Here is a 23,145-nt window from a genome sequence, read left to right on the forward strand (position 1 = left end):
TAGATAGATAGATAGATAGATAGATAGATAGATAGATAGATAGATAGATAGATAGATAGATAGTAGATAGATAGATAGATAGTAGATATATAGATAGATAGATAGTAGCTAGATAGATAAATAGTAGATAGATAGATAGATAGATAGATAGATAGATAGTAGATAGATAGATAGATAGATAGATAGATAGATAGATAGAAGATAGATAGATAGATAGATAGATAGATAGATAGTAGATAGATAGATAGATAGATAGATGGTAGATAGATAAATAGTAGATAGATAGATAGATAGATAGATAGATAGATAGATAGATGAAAACACAACACAAGTCCTGCCTGTAGAATACTGACCTCTTTCAGATGTTCTGGGATGGAATATGACGGGAATGATGAATATTTCCTGTATGCTGTGATACCGAAGAAGCAAAAGCCAAGGGTTGCAGTCATTGTAACGAGCATCATTATGAGGAATGCGGCAGCGACCTGCCACCATGGTATTCTCCCTGAAATTCAGATGCAATGTAAGTATACATCAAATCCAGCGGAAGGATTCCACTTCTGGTGTTTAGCAGCTGGCAGAAATGTCCTAAGCCTGCAGCACCATTCCAATCTCTTTCTTATGTTTCTGCAGAGAAGGAATATGTAACCCGGACTGGTTACTATTAGCACCAGCTCTGCACTGACTGCAGTAACCTTTCATCCAGATACTCAGAGTGAATGGAGCAGGGAGATGCATGCAGTGCAGGTCCTTAGGCACAGCTTCCTCTCCAGCTAGGAGAACAGTGAAGAGCACAGTAGTGACATCACCAATTCTCACTCCATATCTCCAGAGACCAGCAGTCAGAGGCAGCAGTGCCTGAGATCTCACACTGCAGATTTACAGCTACGAGGCTACAGAAAATCACTAGTGCACACACGAGCAGACTCAAGCTTAGATTTGCACTGGTATTGGGGCTACCTACACAGTGCTTAAACAACTCATAAGTCACATACTAATTGTTATCATTTAAAGTATAACTATAACAATTCTCATTTGCTCCATTTTGGTCTATTAACCGTATTATACCATTAAAGCATTTGTTATTTCTGTTAGATAAGTGCAAAAAATACCTGTTGATCCTGCCAGAAATCCAGTGCTGCCCTGTGCACTCTGCAGCACTATCACAAACACTATTATCACCCCTGCTCAGGTGTCTGTGGACTATAGAACATCTTCTCCTGATGTTATGGAGAGGAGGAGGTGTTCTGTAGTTCTAACACAGGGAGACAATGCTGCTCCTCCATAGATACAGCGAGTGAGCATTGCCACCCTAGGACAGAAAGTGTGTTACTTGCAGTATCATCAGGTGAAAAGTAAAAAAAAAAAAAAAAAACTAACGCAGCGACCTCATCTAAGGACTGGTAAGGGGCAATATAGGACATTTTTGTTCCCGGGTTTTAGACACTTTAAGGATAGGTTCTACATACAGCAAATCTGAGGGAAGTTGTAAATGGAGCCCCTGATAATATTATAATAATAATAATATTTACCATCATCAGTAGTTTTCTCACAGAATATTGGGCTGAATTGTCCTTCCTTTTCATTCTCCGGGAAATAAGCTTGTACTTTCAGGCAGTAGCTGCTCCACGGCTCCAACGTAGCCAATGTTTCTGAACTTTGTGAGGTGTTTAAACCCAGAACCTGTAAAGGATGAAGGTTGTACTCATATTAACAAAGGTGAGCCCGTTCCACAACAGAAAAAGTTGGGGATATAGAGGAGTGCAGACAGTATGACAGGGTGCAGTAGGTGCAGGAGAGGAGTGCAGAGGGAATGACAGTGGGCAGTATGTGCAGGAGAGGAGTGCAGAGGGTATGACAGGGTGCAGTAGGTGCAGGAGAGGAGTACAGAGGGAATGACAGTGGGCAGTATGTGCAGGAGAGGAATGCAAAGGGCATGACAGTGGGCAGTATGTGCAGGAGAGGAATGCAGAGGGCATGGCAGTGGGCAGTATGTGCAGGAGAACGGTGCAGAGAGTATGATGTGCAGTATGTGCAGGAGAGGAGTGCAGAGGGCATGACAGCGGGCATGATGTGCAGTATGTGCAGGAGAGGAATGCAAAGGGCATGACAGTGGCCAGTATGTGCAGGAGAGGAGTGCAGAGAGTATGATGTGCACTATGTGCAGGAGAGGAAAGCAAACCGCATGACAGCGTGCAGTATGTGCAGGAGAGGAATGCAGAGGGCATGACAGCGGGCATGATGTGCAGGAGAGGAGTGCAGAGGGTATGATGTGCAGTATGTGCAGGAGAGGAGTGCAGAGGGCATGACAGTGGGCGGCATGTGCAGGAGATGAGTGCAGAGGGTATGATCTGCAGTATGTGCAGGAGAGGAATGCAGAGGGCATGACAGTGGGCAGTATATGCAGGAGAGGAGTGCAGAGGGCATGACAGTGGGCAGTATGTGCAGGAGAGGAGTGCAGAGGGTATGATGTGCAGTATGTGCAGGAGAGGAATGCAGAGGGCATGACAGTGGGCAGTATGTGCAGGAGAGGAATGCAGAGGGCATGGCAGTGGGCAGTATGTGCAGGAGAACGGTGCAGAGAGTATGATGTGCAGTATGTGCAGGAGAGGAGTGCAGAGGGCATGACAGCGGGCATGATGTGCAGTATGTGCAGGAGAGGAATGCAAAGGGCATGACAGTGGCCAGTATGTGCAGGAGAGGAGTGCAGAGAGTATGATGTGCACTATGTGCAGGAGAGGAAAGCAAACCGCATGACAGCGTGCAGTATGTGCAGGAGAGGAATGCAGAGGGCATGACAGCGGGCATGATGTGCAGGAGAGGAGTGCAGAGGGTATGATGTGCAGTATGTGCAGGAGAGGAGTGCAGAGGGCATGACAGTGGGCGGCATGTGCAGGAGATGAGTGCAGAGGGTATGATCTGCAGTATGTGCAGGAGAGGAATGCAGAGGGCATGACAGTGGGCAGTATATGCAGGAGAGGAGTGCAGAGGGCATGACAGTGGGCAGTATGTGCAGGAGAGGAGTGCAGAGGGTATGATGTGCAGTATGTGCAGGAGAGGAATGCAGAGGGCATGACAGTGGGCAGTATGTGCAGGAGAGGAATGCAGAGGGCATGACAGTGGGCAGTATGTGCAGGAGAAGAGTGCAGAGGGTATGATGTGCAGTATGTGCAGGAGAGGAGTGCAGAGGGAATGACAATGGGCAGTATGTGCAGGAGAGGAATGCAGAGGGCATGACAGTGGGCAGTATGTGCAGGAGAAGAGTGCAGAGGGTATGATGTGCAGTATGTGCAGGAGAGGAGTGCAGAGGGAATGACAATGGGCAGTATGTGCAGTAGAGGAATGCAGAGGGCATGACAGTGGGAAGTATGTGCAGGACAGGAGTGCAGAGGGTATGATCTGCAGGAGAGGAGTGTGACGCAGGATGTGCAAAAAAGGAGTGTACAGGGTATGACAGTGGACAGTATGTGCAGGAGAGGAGTGTACAGGGTATGACAGTGAACAGTATGTGCAGGAGCAGAGTGTGGAGGGTATGAAAGTGGGCAGCATGTGTATAAGGGGTCTATAAATGGGTGGCAAAGGTACAGTACAAGTATCACAAATGCACTGTATATGACAATGTACACTAACCCTTGGTTAGGGATACACAGGCTACCTTCAAGCATGCAGTTGCCCCTTTGGCATTATTAATAACAATTCTTACATTAGAAGGGTCTTCTTCATTCCAGTAAAGCAGTCTGTAAATGAGTTCACCATATTTTTCTTTTATGGAGCCTTTTTCACTATTAGACTCAAGATAAGGACCAGACATACTGATGTCCAGGTGGCCAAACCTGGGGGAAACAACAACTTCTGGTGGACCAATCACCGCTGGAGAAGAAAATAGAACAAGATTAGAATTCAGGATAGACTCCATAAAAATGAAGCTGATCTGGTTGCCCTAGGCCAGTGTTCTTAGTTTTGGGTCACCTAATCTCAAGTACCCATTGACATTTTTATCAACATTACTGAAAGAGTATGTAATGCTAAAACGTTCTATAGTTTTGTATAGAAGACGGAAGGGTTAGTGCAGCTGGCAATACTGTCTGTGTCCGCACTGGGGCGATTCCCCCACTCTATTGGTTATGATTACCATTGTTTCCAGTTCAGGATGTGATAAGAAATTCACAATTTTGGGTCATCACAGGAACAGGAGATAAAGGGAAATCATCTAATGGGAGAGCCTGTTCCAGTGACCTGCGATATGCCCTCACTTTGGAGAGAGCTCCTCTTAGTTCCTGTTATGTTTCTGAGGCAGGAATTGCAAGGAAGGCTTCCTACACAGTCCTACCCAGGGCCGGCCTTAGGCCTTTAGGCGCCCTGTGCGAGAAAACTTTACAGTGCCCCTCAGTGTCCGCACCCCTCAGTAACCACACCCATTTTTCCAATATTCGCACCATTTAAAGACTCCCATTTTGTTAAGCCCCAAAGAAACATATTAAAAAGTATGATAAAAATAAAACTTTTATTCAAAGGTATTAAACGTGTAGGCACAATATAAGTATTCTTATTACATAAAACAACAGAAGGCAAACACGTGGTAAACAATAAATGCCAAACTAGAATAGAGTCTATAACAATAAAGTGTCAGGTTGTCATGCCGATCCCTTTTTTCAAGTAAGTGTATCTAGAAAAGTAAAAATAAAAAACAGAACACAAAACCCGGACTACATGTAAATTAATGAATGACTATATGCCCGAATATACGAAAAATATATTCAGGCGCATAATAATTTGTTTGAGAATGTGCGGTGGCCATGTTGGCCACCGGTGTGTTCTGCGGATGCGTGCCACCATCTTGGAGGCGGGGAGCATGACGTCACATGACCTAGATATACATCAAGATGGCGGCGCCCAACATGTGCGGTGTTATGTGACGTCATGCGCGCTGCCTCCAGAACACGCCAGTGGCTGAATCCAAAATACAGGGGCCACGCAGGGTCCCTTCATCAGGGTGGCCCCGAAACGTTGTTTTTTGCAAGTGACGCACCTTTTCAGATGAATACATCTATTCATACAAGTACAAGTATTCATCGAGTGCTGGTGACCTTCATTTGCATCAAGACTTGGTTTTGCACGGCGCCATCCGTGATCATCACTGGTCTTAAACACTGTAAGGAGTGCAGGGGATACATCTGGACACTGCGGGAAAACACACCGCCTGATTGGCAGGGAAGCCGGCTCCATGCTCTTTCGTCACCAAGTGACGAGGGAGCATGGAGCCGGCTTCCCAGCCAATCAGGAAGCCGGTGGCCTGTAATGACTCGCAGCCCGGCTTCCTGATACCGGAAGTTACGGTATCGGAGTAAGCATCGGGAGTATTTGGGCAAGTACAAGTAGTTGCCCAAATACTCAGTATCAGCACCGATACCAATACTAGTATGTGTATTGACTTGTGAGGGACAAGTGAGGTTGACTACCAGTTTAGAGTTAGAGCATGGAACACTCCCTGGTGTGCAAAGACCAGAGACAGTGTGCAGCAACAGTAATGCCCAGTCACGCAGCAGGGGTATTGAGGAAAATATATTATGTGAGTACCCAGAATTGTGTGGGACTGATTTAACGAGCTAAGCCTGGCTGGTGAGATCCACTGCCATTTAGCCTGGAAATACCTCTTGCAGGATTGTACACAGCTTGAAGCATACAGAACTATCATGGATGAAAGAAACATTCACACTATTGCGCCATCATGAACTGTGACCTTTGGAGAGCTGTTTCATATTGCTACAAGGGAATACAAGGCTGTGCATGACTCCAATAAGTGGAAGACTGTTATCTGGTTCTTTATAAGAGACAAGACTGCCAAGGTCACTGTACAAAGGTTCCATTGTTCTTCATCTATTCATACTAACAATTTGTATAAATTGCAGGATTTCAATAACACTTATCTAGTGCATGTCCAGGATTGTATTTACCATTATAGCACTTGTGGGTCAATGCATAGTAAGCAGAGTAAGTGGGCAGTACCAAGATTGTTCGTAATTTGTTTAGAGCGTTCGTCGAGCGTAGAACGCGCTACAAAACGTTCAGGTGTGAACGAGGGCTTAGGGAAAGGACACGAGCCAATATGAAGAAAAGGTCTACTCAATGCATGAGTCATTTCGAAGACAGGGTCTGCTGGATGCATGTGTCAATATGAGGATATGGTCTGCATGATATACACTGAGTGGCCAGATTATTATGACCACCTGACGTTTGTAGGCAAATTAGCTATAATTAAATTCAAAGACAGGGTCTGCTCAATGCATGAGCCAATTATAAGACATGGTCACCTTGATGCATGCATAATTTCAAGAACAAGCTCTGCTCAATGCATGCATACATTTGAGGACAGGGTATGCTTAAAAGAGATCTATGAGGTGAGGGGGCAGGCACAGCTGGCTCTGCCTCTAGATAGGCAGAGCCAACTGTCACTCACGCAGCTGGGTGGATCCCGACAGTAATGTTGGGATCCGTCCTGGCTGCGACACTCACAGTATATTGCGGACAATAGCCTGCTATATACTGAGCTTTGGGTCACAGGAGGACGCTAGTATATGTCCTCCCGTGACTCTAAAGAGAACTATGGGGAAAAACACTTACCCCATAGTTCTTTTTTAACCCCTTCATGACTGAGGCCTTTTTTTATTTTTTGCACCCATGTTATATTCAACATTTTAGGCCTGAAAATTACTTAAAATCCCCAAACATTATATATTTTCTGAAAGCCAAGACCCTATAGAATAAAATATTAGCAGTTGCAAATTTTTATGTTGCACGATATTAGCGCAACTGCTTATCAAACCCAAAAATTGTATTAAAAATGCTTTTAAATGCCCCAAAACACAAACAAATACCCATTTATTTAATAAAATATAACAGATGAGGTTACAAAGAGTAAATAGATACTCAACATGCCCAGGTTAAAAATTGTGTGTGAAATGGCAACAAAATTCAGTACCCCAAAAAGTCCATAGACAACTTTTTAAAAGCCCCCACAGGTCATCAGTTTAGAGATACCCCAAAATATTATCCTGAGAATTATTGCTCTCACTCCAGCATGCACAGCGATACCCAACATGTGTATCGCGTTCGTGATTTTCATATGTAGTGTTTACGACGCGTGTTTACGTGAAGAAGCGCATGCTCGCAGGGGCGGGGACTTTAAAAAAATTTACATTATTTTTACATTTATTTTATTTAATGTTAATGTTAAAAACTGTTGTTATTTTTTTTTTTACTTTAATTGCTATCACATAGGGAGGTTTACAAGTCCCCCATGTGATAGCAGATGGTGGTGACAAGTACTCTTTAACCTTCCTGGCGGTAATCCCGAGTGTGGCTCTGGGGTAAATTTTCCATACCAAAAGCGGTAACCCCGAGCCACACTCGGCGTCTTCCGGGTTCCTTCTCTGCGAGCGCCGGCATTGCAGGGGTCGGAACTGGCGAGAAATTCAAAAGTAAAAAATAGAAAGAAAAAGTACTGAGATAATCATACCACCAGGGAGGTTAACGTGATGATGGGGGTCCAAAAGACCCCCATTGTCACCTTTACACTTCACATAAGCGATTGAAGTGCAGATCGCACTTTAATAGCTTATAACTGGGCTTCAGGAGCAGAGCACTGACAGCTATGGGACCGGAAGTGATGCAATCTGCATCGCTCAAGGTCCCATAGAATGGGGAGGGTATCGACGAACGGAGGTTCGTCCATCTCCTCCCCGGCTTCCTGCCGACACCAAAGAAGCCAATCCCGGGCCCATAGAAGGGGCAACGGAGCCCAGGAAACAAGGCACGGGTGTCGGGCGCGGGGGGATACCTTCACCGGCCCGTAGAAGCGATCTGACGGCAGGTGAGCCGCCAGAATCGCTTCTACTGTAAATCCGACAGTCGGCTTTAAAAGCTTAAACATAGTCCCGGCGGCTGAGTTTGTTTAAACAGCCCCAATGCCAGCGACGTACACTGTACGTCGCTGGTCGTGAAGGGGTTAATTCATGGGTGAATTTGAGAACAGGGTATGCTGTATGCATGTGCTAATCCAAAGACAGGGTATGCATGATACATGCGCCAATTTGAGGACTGACTCTGCTTGATGCATGTGCCAATACAAAGACAGAGTCTGCTCAACGCATATGCTGCTTAAGGACATGGTTGAGTCAATAATTGTACCCGAGCCTGCCTGTCAAAGCACCAGCCCAGCAGTGATGGACACCAGGGTCTTTCACATCTGATGGTCTGCAGAAGTTGCATGATTTCTGGTGGTGAGGCCTGTGCAATGGATCAGCCCCTGGAGAGTTAAGGTGGCCATACACTGGTAGATTTTCCGTCGAAAATGTTTGTTTCTGCCACAAACCCTCGTTCAATTATAGATCGAATACAGCATAGTCAAATGTCGATTTTGGAATAAATTTGCTAACCATACTAAACAGCCAATTTTTGATGAACGTCAGAAATAATGGACAAGGGGCCGACAATTTATTTGTGGCCACTAACATGGGTTTGCGGCGGTCCCCACTTCTTCCTATTTCTCCTCAGTTGCCTGAGGAGAAGTACATTGCCCCTTTAAGAGCATTGCCCCTTTAAGAATTTCCTTACCTGTTTGGGCGGGAAATTTTTTGTCCAGGACTCACAGCGCATCGAGCTCCCCTCCCCCCTCCTTTTTTTCCAATTATATATGCCGTGGCTTTTTATGTGGTTTGTCACCCTCAACGTGAGGGAGGACTTAATTGATGTACGGTCCTTCATGTTGGTATTGCTTGAGTCGTAGTGGCTAAGCAATTATTGGTTGATTGAGATTGATGGTTTGGTATGTTAAGTAAAGTTGAATTATTTTAAACCAATAAAAGTGCTGCGCCCAATTTCAATCCAAATGGTGTCTCTTGTGTATTTATTTATGTATGTTAATTTATTGTATTATGTACCGCCTGCAATCCCATGTCCTTTTGCGCATGTGTTGTGTTCTTGCTTAGATTGTTGACGAACGAAAACCCCACTGATTCATCAATTTTCATTTGGCCAGAAATTTTCCAACCTGACCAATCGAAAAAATTTCCATCACCATATCGAAAACGAAAATCGGTGATGTACCATCAACAGTTCTATTTTCGTGCGAAAGACCGGCCGCGTACGATTTCCAAACGATAATCAGAAATGCCATTAGTAAAGGCATGTTTTGGACTACCTTAACGTTTGACTATGCTGTTAATAAAGAGTTGTTACAAGGTATTATTTCAGTGTTCCCCATGACTAATTGACCAGAGTGCGAGCAAAGGAGTTTGGAATTCCTCCAAATATTCCAAAATGAGAAACTGTTGAACTTATGCCCTTGGTAACATCCAAGAAAGTTGCCATCCACCCAATTACTCACACCACTAACATGAAATAGACTTACTTTCAAGGTATGGGTCAAAATGTATTGTCACCCAGTCCGACTGGTTGTCACCCACTGCTGCACTCACTCTTGCATAAAATCTGTAGGTGATATATGTTAAATCACATTGCAGGTGCTGAGTCACACAGACAGCAGAGTATTCACTGCGCTTAATGAAATCACTGCAAAAAAAAAAAAGAATTATTGTAACTCAATGGAGAGTGTCAGTTTCATAATCGTGTTTCTTGACAAAGTACGTACACAGCCAAAGGAATTCAGCAAAATTCACCCCAGGTTATAGCTGAACTCCGAGCAGATAAAAATACAAAAACGAATTCAGCTCCGTATTAAAGAATAAATCATTTCATGCAGCGGCACATTTCTGTGTGTAGCTAGAGTGTTTGGGTTTTGCTGGAAGAAAAGGTGGCAACCCTACCTGTAAGTGTAAGGCACGGTTCCGATCTGAGCGATCGTACTGCGCGATCGTGTTCGGATGCACACAGCGATTGCCGCGTGGCCCCATTGATTTCAATGGGGTTACAGCCGCATGTCAATCACTAAAAAAAGGTACAAGTACCTTATTTTGCGACACACGACGTGCTGCTTTTTTTTTTTAGCCGCGTGTTCAATTGCACGGACGGAATCACGGCACAAAACCGCACGGCCCGACTCGGGTGCCATTCGAAAATAATGGCACCGCCAGCACGTTCGGCTCCGTGACCGCCCGGCAATCTGCGCGGTTTTGTGCACAATTGCTGCGCAGTCGGGAATTGCCCACATGTGAACCTAGCCTTACTAAACTGCACCAGAGTATAATCAGGTCTTCTGGACTACCAGAGAGCACCATGCTGTGTGGCAGAGCAATGTAGATCTCAGAATTAAAGGGTTATTAAACCCTTGCATGTTTTTCCATATATCTACTACTAGCAAGCAGAAGATATATGCAAAAGATTACAAAAAAACTAAACTTTTTCAAAGGGTTAATACTTACCTGTGTCTCCGCCGTGCGCTCCCGTCCGAACATCTGAAAATTTCTCGGGCAGCCGCAAAGGATCTTGGGGCGGGCACATGCGCAGTTCAGATGTTCGGCTGGGAGACCAGGAGAGACACGAGGTAAGTCTATGGAGCAGTGTGCACCCGCACAGACAATGTGGGACATCAGAGAACAGGAGGACAGAGGAGTTATCGCTGGATGGGAGACCCGCACCCAGCACTGGAGGGACAGCTGAAAAGGACAGGAAAGAAGAAGATGATCAGATTGAGAGACATCATTTAAGGTCCCAGCGGCAGGATTGGGAAAGGGGGAAAAAAGTTTGACTGTAATGTCACTTTAAATGGACAGAAACACACATTATTTGTCAGGTAAAACAACTCCTGCAATTGTATTCCATCTGTGTATTTTTCATCTGTTCACCTGGAGTTCAGCTTTGATTGGGGCTGGAGCAGCATCTAACCTTTTGTAAATTTAGGAGGTTTAGGAGGTCCTGCTGCAGAAACTTTTTTTTTTTTTTTCTAATGCTCAGCATGTTCGGCCGACCCGAAGTGCAGAAGGAGTTCTACTCAGCCGATCCAACATCTAGATCGGCTAAGCCGAACCTCCAGCAGGCTACTCACTGCTGTTGGGCCTATTCTTATTGGGGCCGAACAGCAGTGAGTGAATAGCCGAATGCCGCCAAGCGGCATTTAGCTCGGCTATTCTGCTCGGTACCTCTGTGGTCCCAAACAGAATAGAAAAACAGTTTAAAAAAGTAGAAAAAAAAATAGAGAACGATTAGCAGAGCCGGAGGTGATATGAAAGCCGACTCTGCTGAGTTCTCATGGTACTAACATATCAGCGTCCCCTGGTTACGAAGTAACCAGGGGATGCTGAACTGTCAGTACCATGAGAGCTCAGCAGAATCGGCTTTCATATCACCTCTGGCTCTGCTAAACTCTCATTGTAATGCAGGAAGGAGAGAGCACCCCACTGAAATGATGGCAGATAGCAGAGGAAGCAATAGCGTATTTGCTATCTGCATGTTTTTTTTTTAGTATTCTGACAGCTGCTGCCGTCAGAATAAAAAAAAAAACTGCATAGGAATGCATAGCTAGATTTCTATTGGCTATTTCAATTTGCAACATCCAATAGCAAGCTGGCTATTGCACCCGCCCTCTGCTGCTGTCAATCACTAGAGATGACCTGATGGAGAACTTGAAAATGAAAGATAGAGGTTGATTGTTTGCTATGTACAGCTGCTCGTGATTCTCTTTGGGAATCTCTCTTAGGAGTGGTGGCCGAAGGTTGACCCTTTGCTCAAGTAGGTACTGTATGTGCATGCAGGAAAGAGCCAAAAGCAGATCGTATCTCCAGATTCCATTGTAATTAGACTTTTATGTCATAGAAAGCCAACGTGTTTCGAGGGTTCAAAAGGTCCCCTTCATCAGGGCTTGGTACTGTTGAACTGTGCACGGGAATGATAAATGTGGAGGGATCCTGTGAGGCATTTAGTATGATTGCTCTAGATGCTGGTTCAGCCTGCAGGTATTTATTACTGTCTGTCTTGGAGTTATTTCTACTTAATTCCTGTCTTGAGGACCTAACAGGAAGTGAGAGGAATTAGTTCAGCATGAATACAGACACCAAAGATACGGACAAAGGGCTATTTCACCCTGGAGCTGCTAAAAAAATCTACTTTTATTGCCTGTAACTAACTTTGCACTTCCAATTTCGGTAAAAATCTGATACAGGTTCTAAGGGGTAGGCAAACTCTGGCCCTTTAGCTTTGGTGTAACTACAAGTCCCATGAGGCATTGCAAGACTCTGACAGCCCCCCAGGCATGACTCCCAGAGGCATGATTGGATTTGAAGTTTCACCACAGCTGGAGGGACGGAGTTTACCTACCCCACCTTTCCCCGCTTGAATCAGAATAAATAAACAGCTTACAGTTGATATTGCACTGTATATTTTACATCTTCATCTTCCGTGAAGCCAGGTGGGGGGTTCCACCTTAAAATGTTCTTGAAGTTTACAGAATCGATCGTGACATTGGTGGGTGTAGGCAGCTTCCCAAAACCTGCAACATGACACAAAATAAAAAAAGAAACATTGAAGGGCTCCATCCAAACAAAAGAGACATCAAATCATTACATAAAAACTAATATCTTTTATATTTTAACATTTGGAGCTTTATATATACAGTTTTTCCTACTCCATCCTGACAAGGGTTCCATTCCTATCCTACTCCATCCTGACAAGGGTTCTATGCCTATCCTACTCCATCCTGACAAGGGTTCTATCCATATCCTACTCCATCCTGACAAGGGTTCCATGCCTATCCTACTCCATCCTGACAAGGGTTCTATGCCTATCCTACTCCATCCTGACAAGGGTTCTATGCCTATCCTACTCCATCCTGACAAGGGTTCTATCCATATTCTACTCCATCCTGACAAGGGTTCTATGCCTATCCTACTCCATCCTGACAAGGGTTCCATGCCTATCCTACTCCATCCTGACAAGGGTTCTATGCCTATCCTACTCCATCCTGACAAGGGTTCTATGCCTATCCTACTCCATCCTGACAAGGGTTCTATGCCTATCCTACTCCATCCTGACAAGGGTTCTATGCCTATCCTACTCCATCCTGACAAGGGTTCTATGCCTATCCTACTCCATCCTGACAAGGGTTCTATGCCTATCCTACTCCATCCTGACAAGGGTTCTATGCCTATCCTACTCCATCCTGACAAGGGTTCTATGCCTATCCTACTCCATCCTGACAAGGGTTCTATGCCTATCCTACTCCATCCTAACAAGGGTTCTATCCATATCCTACTCTATCCTGACAAGGGTTCTATGCCTATCCTACTCCATCCTGATATGGGTTCTATCCATATCCTACTCCATCCTGACAAGGGTTCTATGCCTATCCAACTTCATCCTGACAAGGGTTCTATCCATATCCTACTCCATCCAAAAAAAAGAAAAGTTCTGTTTTTTTTGTACAACTTAATATAAATGGCCAATTACCCTGGTTAAACGTGAGGTAGTAAGTAGGCTGAAAATACTATTTTCTTGGTTGTCATGATCCCCTGGATAATTTTGTGCTCCTCTTATACAGTGACAATAAATGTCACTTAGAAGTTAGCATAGCACCAAACTGTCCCTTATTTTTAACGACTGTCCGTCTATTGAAACCAAATCCCTCTGTCCCCTTTCCTCAGACCTTTTGGTCTGATATATAGATCACTCTAAAAATGTGCAGTTCAACTACTACATCAAACCTTATCTCCAACCTCTATATTATTGCATCTCCCTACAGTAGGAGATGGAACTTTGTGGATACAATATCTGCTGGTGCAGACTGTGCTGACTGCATGTGTCTCTATGGAAGTGTCACTTTGCATATAAATCATATATAGCGATTTGATTTAGTTTGTTATACCTGTGATAAGATACAAAGGATTGCAGCCTCTCAATCAAAAGGGGACCGCATGCACTTATATACACATAAACTGTTTGGATGAAAGGAATGTTTATTATTACATGGAGGACTTTCATGCAGAGGGTGATACATGATCTATGCTGACCTCTCATGGTCTCAGACCACCATTTTATGCTCTATTTCAGCTTCATTTAGCATTGCTGCTTAAACAGCTTTCCGAGGTTGAGATTAGGATTCAAGTGGGTGTTGTTTGTCTATTTAGCTTTTGTGGGCAAGGTTGTCATGTTTTTAATGGGAGGGAAGGTGTGCTGTTTCCTACATAAAGGGAGTACAGTTACAATACGATTCAATACAAAAGGGTTAGGAGGGCCCGGCTGATGAGAGCTTACAATCTAAAAGGAGGGGCAAGTGATTCAAAAGGTATTAACTGTGAGGGAATGAGAAGATGGAGAAAGTAAAATTTCCGGCAGAGGTGGGATAGGCTTTCCTGAGGAGAAGAACTTTCAGGGATCACCTAAAAGAGTAGAAAGTAAGAGCTAGCTGTAGACATGTGCGATTCGTTTCGTTCCGAATCGAAATTCGGACGGAATTTCGGAAATTCGTGGATTCGGAGCACCCGAATTTCCGAAATGTACCATGTCCGAATTCATCAGAAAGCATCCGAATCCAAAATTCCCGGGTTTCCGAAATTTCGGATTCAGTACGAATTTCGTCCTAAGAGAAACTAAATTAGAAATTTACAAAAATGACTTAAAAAAGAGGATTTCATAGCATGTGAAGATGAAAACTGAGCATTACTTCATGTTCCTGCGCATGCACCGTCAACGTTTGAACGGATAAAAAAAAATTAAGAAAAGGATTTTAATGCCCCTTTAATAGTGAAGACACAAGAGCACAGCAAACAGAAATGTCAACTGTGTACGAACATTCGCAAAACCCCAAATTTCGGCAATTCGTCCAAATTCCGAATCCGATCCGAATTACGAATCCGATCCGATTTCAAAACCCAAAACGAAACACATACAGGACCCGATTTTGGAAATACAAAAAAAACTAAATCCGAAACGAAACTAAACAAAATGTTTTGCGGCTGCACATGTCTAGCTAGCTGGACAGATTGGGGTAGGAAGTTCCAGAGGATGGAGAAGTCCTGGAGGCGAGCATTGGAGGAGGTGATGAAGGGGCTAGTGAGAAGGAGGTCCTGGGAGCAGCGGAGAGGACGGTTTGGATGATAATTTGAGATGAAGTTTGTGATGTAGCTCGGGGCAGAGTTCTGGATGGCTTTGTATTTTGTTGTGGTTATTTTTTTCAGTTTTATTTATTGGGCTATTGGAAGCCATTGCAGGAATCGGCGGAGACAGGGCTGGCGGTGTCCATGTTATATATTATTTATTCTTAATATAATAAATAAACATTTTTCTAATTTTTTAAAACATTTGGAAGTGGTGCCTATGTTACCTTTTTCTTCTTTTTCATTAAACCCTCTGAGCTGACAATTTAGAAATATAAGTATATGCTACAAAATACTGATCTATGATGGTGGAATCACTCATATATAATACAAGGGAAGATAAAGGGTTAGTCTATCAGGCTCTTCTGGTATTCGGTCTCCAGTCAACAGTTGGCTGTTTACTCTCGAAGTCTCTACTGTGTCACACGATTGTGTGTCATCTTTATGACTCAGTAAACCTTCCCTACTCTATCCATATAAAAAAAAGTTTTGATTAGATTCAGAAATGCTTTAAAGGAATTTGTACAGCTAAGTGCAGCCTTTCTCAACCTTTTCCCCCAGGGGAACCCTTGAAATAATGTTCAAGTCTCAGATAATTCCTACTAAATTAAATCAATTGGGGTAAGGTGGAAGAATGCCCTATACATTGGTGGTCAATGGAAAGAGGGCCACCCCTTACATTGGTGGCCAATAGAAAGAAGGCCCCCTTACATTTGTGGTCAATGAAAAGCAGACCCACCTTTACATTGGTGGTCAGTAGAAAGAATGCTCCCCTTACATTTGTGATCAATGAAAAGAGAACCCACCTTCACATTGGTGGTCAGTGGAAAGAATGCTCCCCTTACATTGGTGGTCAGTGGAAAAATGCTCCCCTTACATTGATGGTCAATCGAAAACCTTCTTACATTAGTGATCAATGGAAAGAATCCCACCCCCTTTACATTGGGGGTCAATTCAAAGAATGTCCCTTACATTGATCAATGGAAAAAATGCACCCCTTACAGTGATGGTCAATGGAACGAATATCCCCTTTACAGTGGTCAATGGAAATAATCCCCCCTTACATTGGTGGTCAGTGCAAAGAACGCCCCTTACATTGGTGATAAGTGCCAAGAATGCCCCCTTACCGCGGTGGTCTATGGAAATAATCCCTTCTTATATTGGTGGTCAATGCAAAGAATGTCCCTTACATTGGTAATCAATAGCAAGAATGCCCCCTTACATTGGTGGTCAATGCAAAGAATGCCTCCTTACAGTGGTGGTCAATGCAAAGAATGCCCCCTTACAGTGGTGGTCAATGCAAAGAATGCCCCCTTGCATTGGTGGTCAATGCAAAGAATGCCTCCTTACAGTGGTGGTCAATACAAAGAATGCCCCCTTACAGTGGTGGTCAATGCAAATAATACCCCCTTACAGTGGTGGTCAATGCAAAGAATGCCTCCTTACAGTGGTGGTCAATGCAAAGAATGCCCCCTTACATTGGTCGTCAATGCAAATAATGCCTCCTTACAGTGGTGGTCAATACAAAGAATGCCCCCCTACAGTGGTGGTCAATGCAAATAATGCCCCCTTACAGTGGTGGTCAATGTAAATAATCCCCCCTTACATTGGCGGTCAATGCAAAGAACACCCCTTACATTGGTGATCAATAGCAAGAATGCCCACTTACAGTGGTGGTCAATGGAAAGAATGTCCTCCTTAAAATGGTGGTCATAATACCCCCGATAGCGAGAAAGATCTTTGGTGTCATGCCGCTGGATCTGCCAAGTGGCATTGGCCCTGGAACTATGCAGGCACCATCAGGTAGGAGGCCAACCATCCACAACTCAACCATCCAACCCAACCCAACCATCCACAACCTCTGGAGGAACCTTAGTGTTCCATGGGACCCTGGCTGGGAATGGTTTGCTTAGTAAGTAGTATAAGAGTTACTAAGCCCTGTCATACGTCAGACGGGATCTTCAGTCATTTTTGCTTTCATTGTTCTGCTTTCTCTGAATTGTACTCTTTGCTGGATTCAAAAAGTAAATGACATGTACTTTGGTTCAATGAGTTTCTGATGTCACAGATCATAAACATGTTGTATCAAGTGACACACCCCCTGCCCTCAGAGGCTGGCTCATTCTCTTACGTATGTGGGTCAGTCTGTACAAATCAGATCTCAAATCATAACTCTAGACAAATCTTATTTTAGTTTTGGACAGAGCAGGGAAGGCTTAGATCCCTTGTAAGGCTTTCATTGCTGCCTGTGGCTCAGTTGAGAGATATTTTCCTTCACATCCTGTCCCAATGGTAATTAATAAAAAGCTGACAGAGGTATATGCCCGGCGGGGCCTCATGTGGCCCTTTGATCCTTATTGAGCAGCCCTTGGACTCTACATCCAGCAGTTGGAGCTTTAGTTTGTAAAGGTCTATAAGTCTCATGTAACATGTCCCCAGTCTATAACTGTTTCCTGGTAGCATGCCCTCCGTTCCTGACCATCTCTTGCAGTGTGTCAGCAATCCCTGACCTTGATCTGTAATATTACAAAAACTATTATGTTCAGTCTGTGGGGGCAGGGGGGTGTCAGGGGCCCGCAGTAAAGACCCTTTATTTCTAACAAGCTGACCACTATAGCTGTTTACTATTAGACATGTGCATGACCGAAAATTTCATTTCGTTTTAATTTGGATTTTTATTTTCATTTTCTGAAATTCGGATTTATTTGAAATTCATTATTTGGAATTCGGATAAATGCGAAGTTTGCGTTTTCGGAATTCGTATCTATTTGGATGGAGTTTAGTTGTTGTTAAACATAAAGATCGCCCCCCCCCCTCCCAATTCATACCTGACCCTTTAGGTCCCTGAAATGAGTTTTTGCAGGTTGGGATGTCTGACTATAGTGACCAACATCTTCTTTTTGTTTTCTGCTCTAAAAAGGGAGAATGGATTGGTTGGTTGGTAACAGTAACAACATTTCTGCACCGAGTTACCAAATTAACCACTTCAAAGAAGAGAGAGATGGGAGGGAAAATGAGCAGGCTACTTCCTGTCTACTTGAAGGGTGTCAGACACAACAGAAAGTGAGACAGGAAGGTGAAATAGCAAAAAAATAAAAATAAAATAATGTACAATAATGAAGGTTTAGAACTTCTGTCCGCCAAACATAAAAAAAAAACAAAAAGGTTGAGCTGGAATTGGCCTTTGTATAAAAGAAATATTCAGCTCGTAAAGTAAACTATATTACACCTGGGACAACCTTCACATAGGAGATCACTAATCTTTAGTTGTTTATAGCAGAAACTGAACCCTGGCACACACAATGCACAGCTCACATTACATAGGAGCCATCATACACAATGCAGCTTCATGCAACAGTCACCCCTCCCCATGGGCCAGGGCCTTCTCTTTAATGAGGCAAAATACCTCAATGGGGGAGTGGATGGGGCAATCTCCCTGCCGGGCCAGGACTGTCCCTATAATGAGGCTGTTGCCTGAGATGGCATCTCTTTGGGTGATGTCACTGGTTGCCAGGAGCTGGATGGGACCCTGAGCCGGAGATGCAGAGCCTGTAGAGGGCGGCATCACCCTTTTGTATGGCGGCTTTGTGTCCTCTACCCACCTCCCGCAGTCCCAAAAGTGACATTAAACATTTTTTAAAAAGGTAACCTGATCCTTTCTCCCGCCACCCAAATGTGTGGGCACCATGTGGGCCTGTCAATAGAACATCCGGTACTGTACTGGATCCCTCCCTGCACTGGCTTCCAATAGCCCAAAGGATAAAATTCAAAATATTAACAACGACTTATAAAGCCATCCACAACTCTGCCCCCGGCTATATCTCCAACCTTGTCTCAAAGTATCACCCTAACCGTCCCCTCCGCTCTTGCGAAGACCTCCTGCTTTCCAGCTTCCTCGTCAACTCCTCCCCTGCTCACCTCCAGGACTTCACTCGAGTCTCTCCCATACTCTGGAACTCTCTACCCCATCCTGTCCATCTATCTCCAACACTGACTGCCTTTAGGCGATCCCTTAAGACTCATCTCTTCAGGGAAGCCTATGCCACCTCAACCTAACCCCTCCACCATCACGTTCTCAAACAATTCATCCCCACACAGCTACCTCCTCATGTATTACTTCCCCCTCCCTATTAGATTGTAAGCCCTCAGGGGCAGGGCCCTCCTTGCCATCTTGTCTTGATTTGTATTGTGATTGTAATGTCTTCCTTATATTGTAAAGCGCTATATAAATCCTGTATAATAATAATAATAACAATACACTGTGGTGAAAGAATCACATTCTTCTCCATTTTCTTATATCTTCTTATACCCATTAGCAGGTTTTTTATGGTTCTGGAGACTCACGGGTGGTGGGGAATAGTGGGGCAGCTACATATCAGTAGGTCAGGGGTGGGCTTTTAAAAGCACTGTTAGTTTTGGACCACCCACGAGAATAGTATGATCTCTTTTTTGGCAGAGTGGCCTCTCTTTGTGACATTTGACATATTAAGAAGTTACTATTTATAGTTATGGGGCAGCCTGGGAGCAGGAAATCTGAGTTCAATACTCACTTCTTGCTGTCCATGTCTCACACACTACAGTTTGGTGCACCCAACCTGCAGCATGCAACATATCGCTCTTGTGAGAGCAGGCCCCAGTGGCACTTATTGATTTTTAAAAGTGTCACTCAGATGGACTGCAGAAGCAGCACAACATTCAGGAAACTATCATGTCATGCTAAGTTTACCTTTCAGACCATTTTCATGTTACACCCATATTCAGGGTGTACTATTAAACACGATCACATCACAACCCCCACCCCCTCCTGACATATCTGAATTGTGGGGGTCTTCTCCCCGCAGACTGACGCTCTTTTTTTAATTCATAACGGCTGTGCATGGCTTCACCCAGACAGCCGTGTCATCCATTCACCGATCCTTTGCTTGGCGGCATTCGGCTATTCACTTACTGCCGTTTGGTCCCTATGAGAATAGATCCACATGTTGGATCAGCTGAGTCGAAGTCCTTCTGCACTTCGGCTCAGCCAAACATACTGAGCATGTTCGGCTGACCGGAACGCAGTCGAAGGCAGCTGATGTACGGCTGGTTGCAGCCGCTGTACGGCTGAAATGAGCCGTTCAGATCCGTAGTGAATAGCCAAATGTTGTTCGGCTCACTTCACTACGGCTCGGTTATTCACTCGGCTGCCTCCAGCAGCTTAGTGAATAACCCTGTAAGTCTCATCATCCAAAGTGGCAACAGGACTTGTACTTCTAAATGGAATATAGCGAGGTGACATCACCGCCCTTGTAGTCCATCCATTCTTCCTCCCGTCCATGTTACTGAATGTCTGTGCCATGGTATGGACAGGGATGAGGAGCTCAGTAACTACAAGCGTGGTACCGTGATAGGTTGTCACCTGTGCAATAAGTCCATCCGTGAAATCTCCTTGCTACTAAATATTCCGCGGTCAATGGTTAGTGGTATTATAACAAAGGGGAAGCAACTGGGAACAACAGCAACACAGCCACAAAGTGGTACGCCACGTAACATGTCAGAGCGGGGTCAGCGCATGCTGAAGCGCACAGTGCGGAGAAGTCGCCAACTGTCTGCACAGTCAATAGCTACAGACCTCCAAACTTCGTGTGGCCTTCAGATTGGCACAACAACAATGCGTAGAGAGCTTCATGGAATGGGTTTCCATGGCCGAGCAGCTGCATCCAAGCCTTACACCCCCAAGTTATGACCCGCCACCCGGCTTCCTGATTGGCTAGGAAGCCGGCTCCATGCTCCCTCACGGCACTGCCAGTCAGAGGGAATCTCCCTCTGACCGGAAGTTCCGGTATTGGGGTAGCATTTGGGCGAGTACAAGTACTTGCCCAAATGCTCAGTATCAGCACTGCTTCCAGTATCGGTGCATCCCTAATATAAATTGATTGGATAGATTAGGTAGGTCCTCATATTACATAGTTTTGGCAAATCTAAAGTTGAGTTGACAACAGTTGTACGGTCAGATTGTAATGTGTATGGTGACCCCAACATAGTTTTTTTTACCTGTTAACCTGGCCATTACGTCTATTATTTTTTAACTTCCTTTACCAGGCCAAGCTGAGATAGAGGGCTGGGACAAACCATTTAACACTTTTCAGGGTGTTTACAACGGTCGTCTTTTATTCATTCACATAAACCCTTTATCCCAAAAGGAAAACTGGTTATAAAGTGTTAAGCTGAAGGCTTTAATTTGTTAGTCATTTATGTCAGGTCCATCTATATCTACTAATCCATCTGACACCACCCTCCCCACAGGGTGACATTGATGCTGTCCAAAGGTGGCTCCATTGCTCCTCCATAGAGTGGAGTCACCCTAAGACAGAAGAAGTGTGTACGTGGCCGGATCACCAGGTGAAAATAACAGAAAAAAATAAAATAAAACTAATGCAGCCACCCAGAGGAGTTCCGGGTGACACCCCACAGTGACGTCATTGCGTACGCGAGTGACATCATTGCGCTGTTACTTGCCGGCGGCCATCTCGGTGATGGACGCCGCAGAGAGAGGAGGGGACGTCACCCGGCGGGATAAGGTATGCCGCTGGGTCCCCTCCTCTCTAGAGTAAATGTCAGGCTCTCTGTCCTTGACCGAGTGCCTGACTTTTCAGAGTGGGGTGACACCAAAATGAATGGCAGTCATTTTGGTGTCACCCCTCCAATGGTCAAGCAAAACAGATGACAAACGCACTCATCAAGTCGTCACCAGCTTAGTGTGAGACAAATTTTCTTACATGCTAGCTTGTGAGTGTGCCAGGAAAATGTTTTGCTGTTTTACCCCTCCAATGGTATCACCTGGGTGCGGGCTGCACCCCCTCTTATGACGCCACTGCAGCCACCACATCCAAGGAGTGCTCAACCGAAATATATGACATTTTTGTGTTTGATATGCTCTAAGGTTGACATACATCTTAAAGGCACATTCCACCTCTTGACAAAAATGAATAAAAGCACCCTTTTGCAAACAGAAAAAAATGTGCCCGAAGCCACGTACAGCCGCGTCAAATTAAAAAAATGTACAGGAGCCTGCAGCGAGAAGCACCCAGCCAATCGGGTAAGTGGTGGTGGTGGGGGTGTAGGTTGAGGGTGAGGGCCATGGAATGGCACCATGTTCCATGTTACACCCTAAATAAGAATGTAACATGGTAATCAAGGTGGAATTAGCCATTACACTGTAACATACAAACACTCTCCTAGCTTTTGATATGCTTTCGTAATTGGCTAATGTTCAACAATTGGGCAATAACTGTGTGGTATTTCTCTGTGGCAACCTCTTCAGCCTCTCCGTAAATTTCTGAACAGTTCACAACCCTGTCCGCACATTGGCATACGCTTATATGGACCATGGCGCAGTCACATGACGTCCACAAACCAGCATCCAGAACGGTGGAAGCGGTGCCCTGTACATTTTCTGAGAAAGGGGTTTCCAGGAGCAAACCCGGAGCGCTCGTGTTACTCTAAAAAGGCAAAATCCACGTCTGAAGTCGGTTCACCAGGCTGACACTCTAACTAACACTCTAAAAAGTACAAAGTAACACTTACCTGGGATAGCGAGCCCAAGAAAGACGAGGATTGCGTACTGATGCATTGCGAACCCCTTTGTGTCCCCCCGATGTGTGGCTTTGTTTTGTAATCTCACTCAACGACGAAGCTGTCACTTCCTCATTTTTACAGTTCTGGGAAAGTACAAGGCAGGAAAATACTACAAAGCAAGAGGGAGGAGACAGTTGGCCAATGACAGGCTCTTGTATTACCTTTGTATGACCACTAGGTGTCAGAGCAGACTGTCTCCTGCTTGGGGGATGTAGGGATTGCCATTGCTTGGTGCACCTCCTGCGAGAACATGAACATGTGTATAAATTATATAAATTCCAGGAAATAACCGGCTACTTTCTAATATTAGTATCTATAGCACGGCTGACATCATTCCTATTGAAAGAGGAACTTCCCCCACATCCTGGATATTTTAAAATAAACGCATAGTAAAAATGTTATAACATGGCCAATTTAGAAGAAAGACATACAGGGGGAATTTATCAAATCTGAAGCAGTTGCCCATGGCAATCAATCAGTTTCT

General features: G+C 44.6%; 1 protein-coding gene across 1 annotated transcript in view; it reads right to left on the reverse strand.

The window, feature by feature from the left end:
• The window catches only part of LOC108794148 (interleukin-10 receptor subunit beta-like), a 32,041-nt gene extending 9,385 nt beyond the window's left edge, over positions 1-22,656 (reverse strand). The window contains exons 1-6 of the mRNA XM_018565141.1: positions 22,611-22,656; positions 12,313-12,442; positions 9,410-9,570; positions 3,704-3,870; positions 1,533-1,683; positions 354-505 (exon numbers count right to left, since the gene is read on the reverse strand). Coding sequence (XP_018420643.1) covers positions 354-505; positions 1,533-1,683; positions 3,704-3,870; positions 9,410-9,570; positions 12,313-12,442; positions 22,611-22,656 — 807 coding nt within the window. The remainder of the gene's footprint in view (positions 1-353; positions 506-1,532; positions 1,684-3,703; positions 3,871-9,409; positions 9,571-12,312; positions 12,443-22,610) is intronic.
• Positions 22,657-23,145: the final 489 nt, after the last annotated feature.

Source organism: Nanorana parkeri, unplaced genomic scaffold, assembly GCF_000935625.1.
Source record: "Nanorana parkeri isolate BGI_ZX_2015 unplaced genomic scaffold, ASM93562v1 scaffold817, whole genome shotgun sequence".
NCBI lineage: Eukaryota > Metazoa > Chordata > Amphibia > Anura > Dicroglossidae > Nanorana > Nanorana parkeri.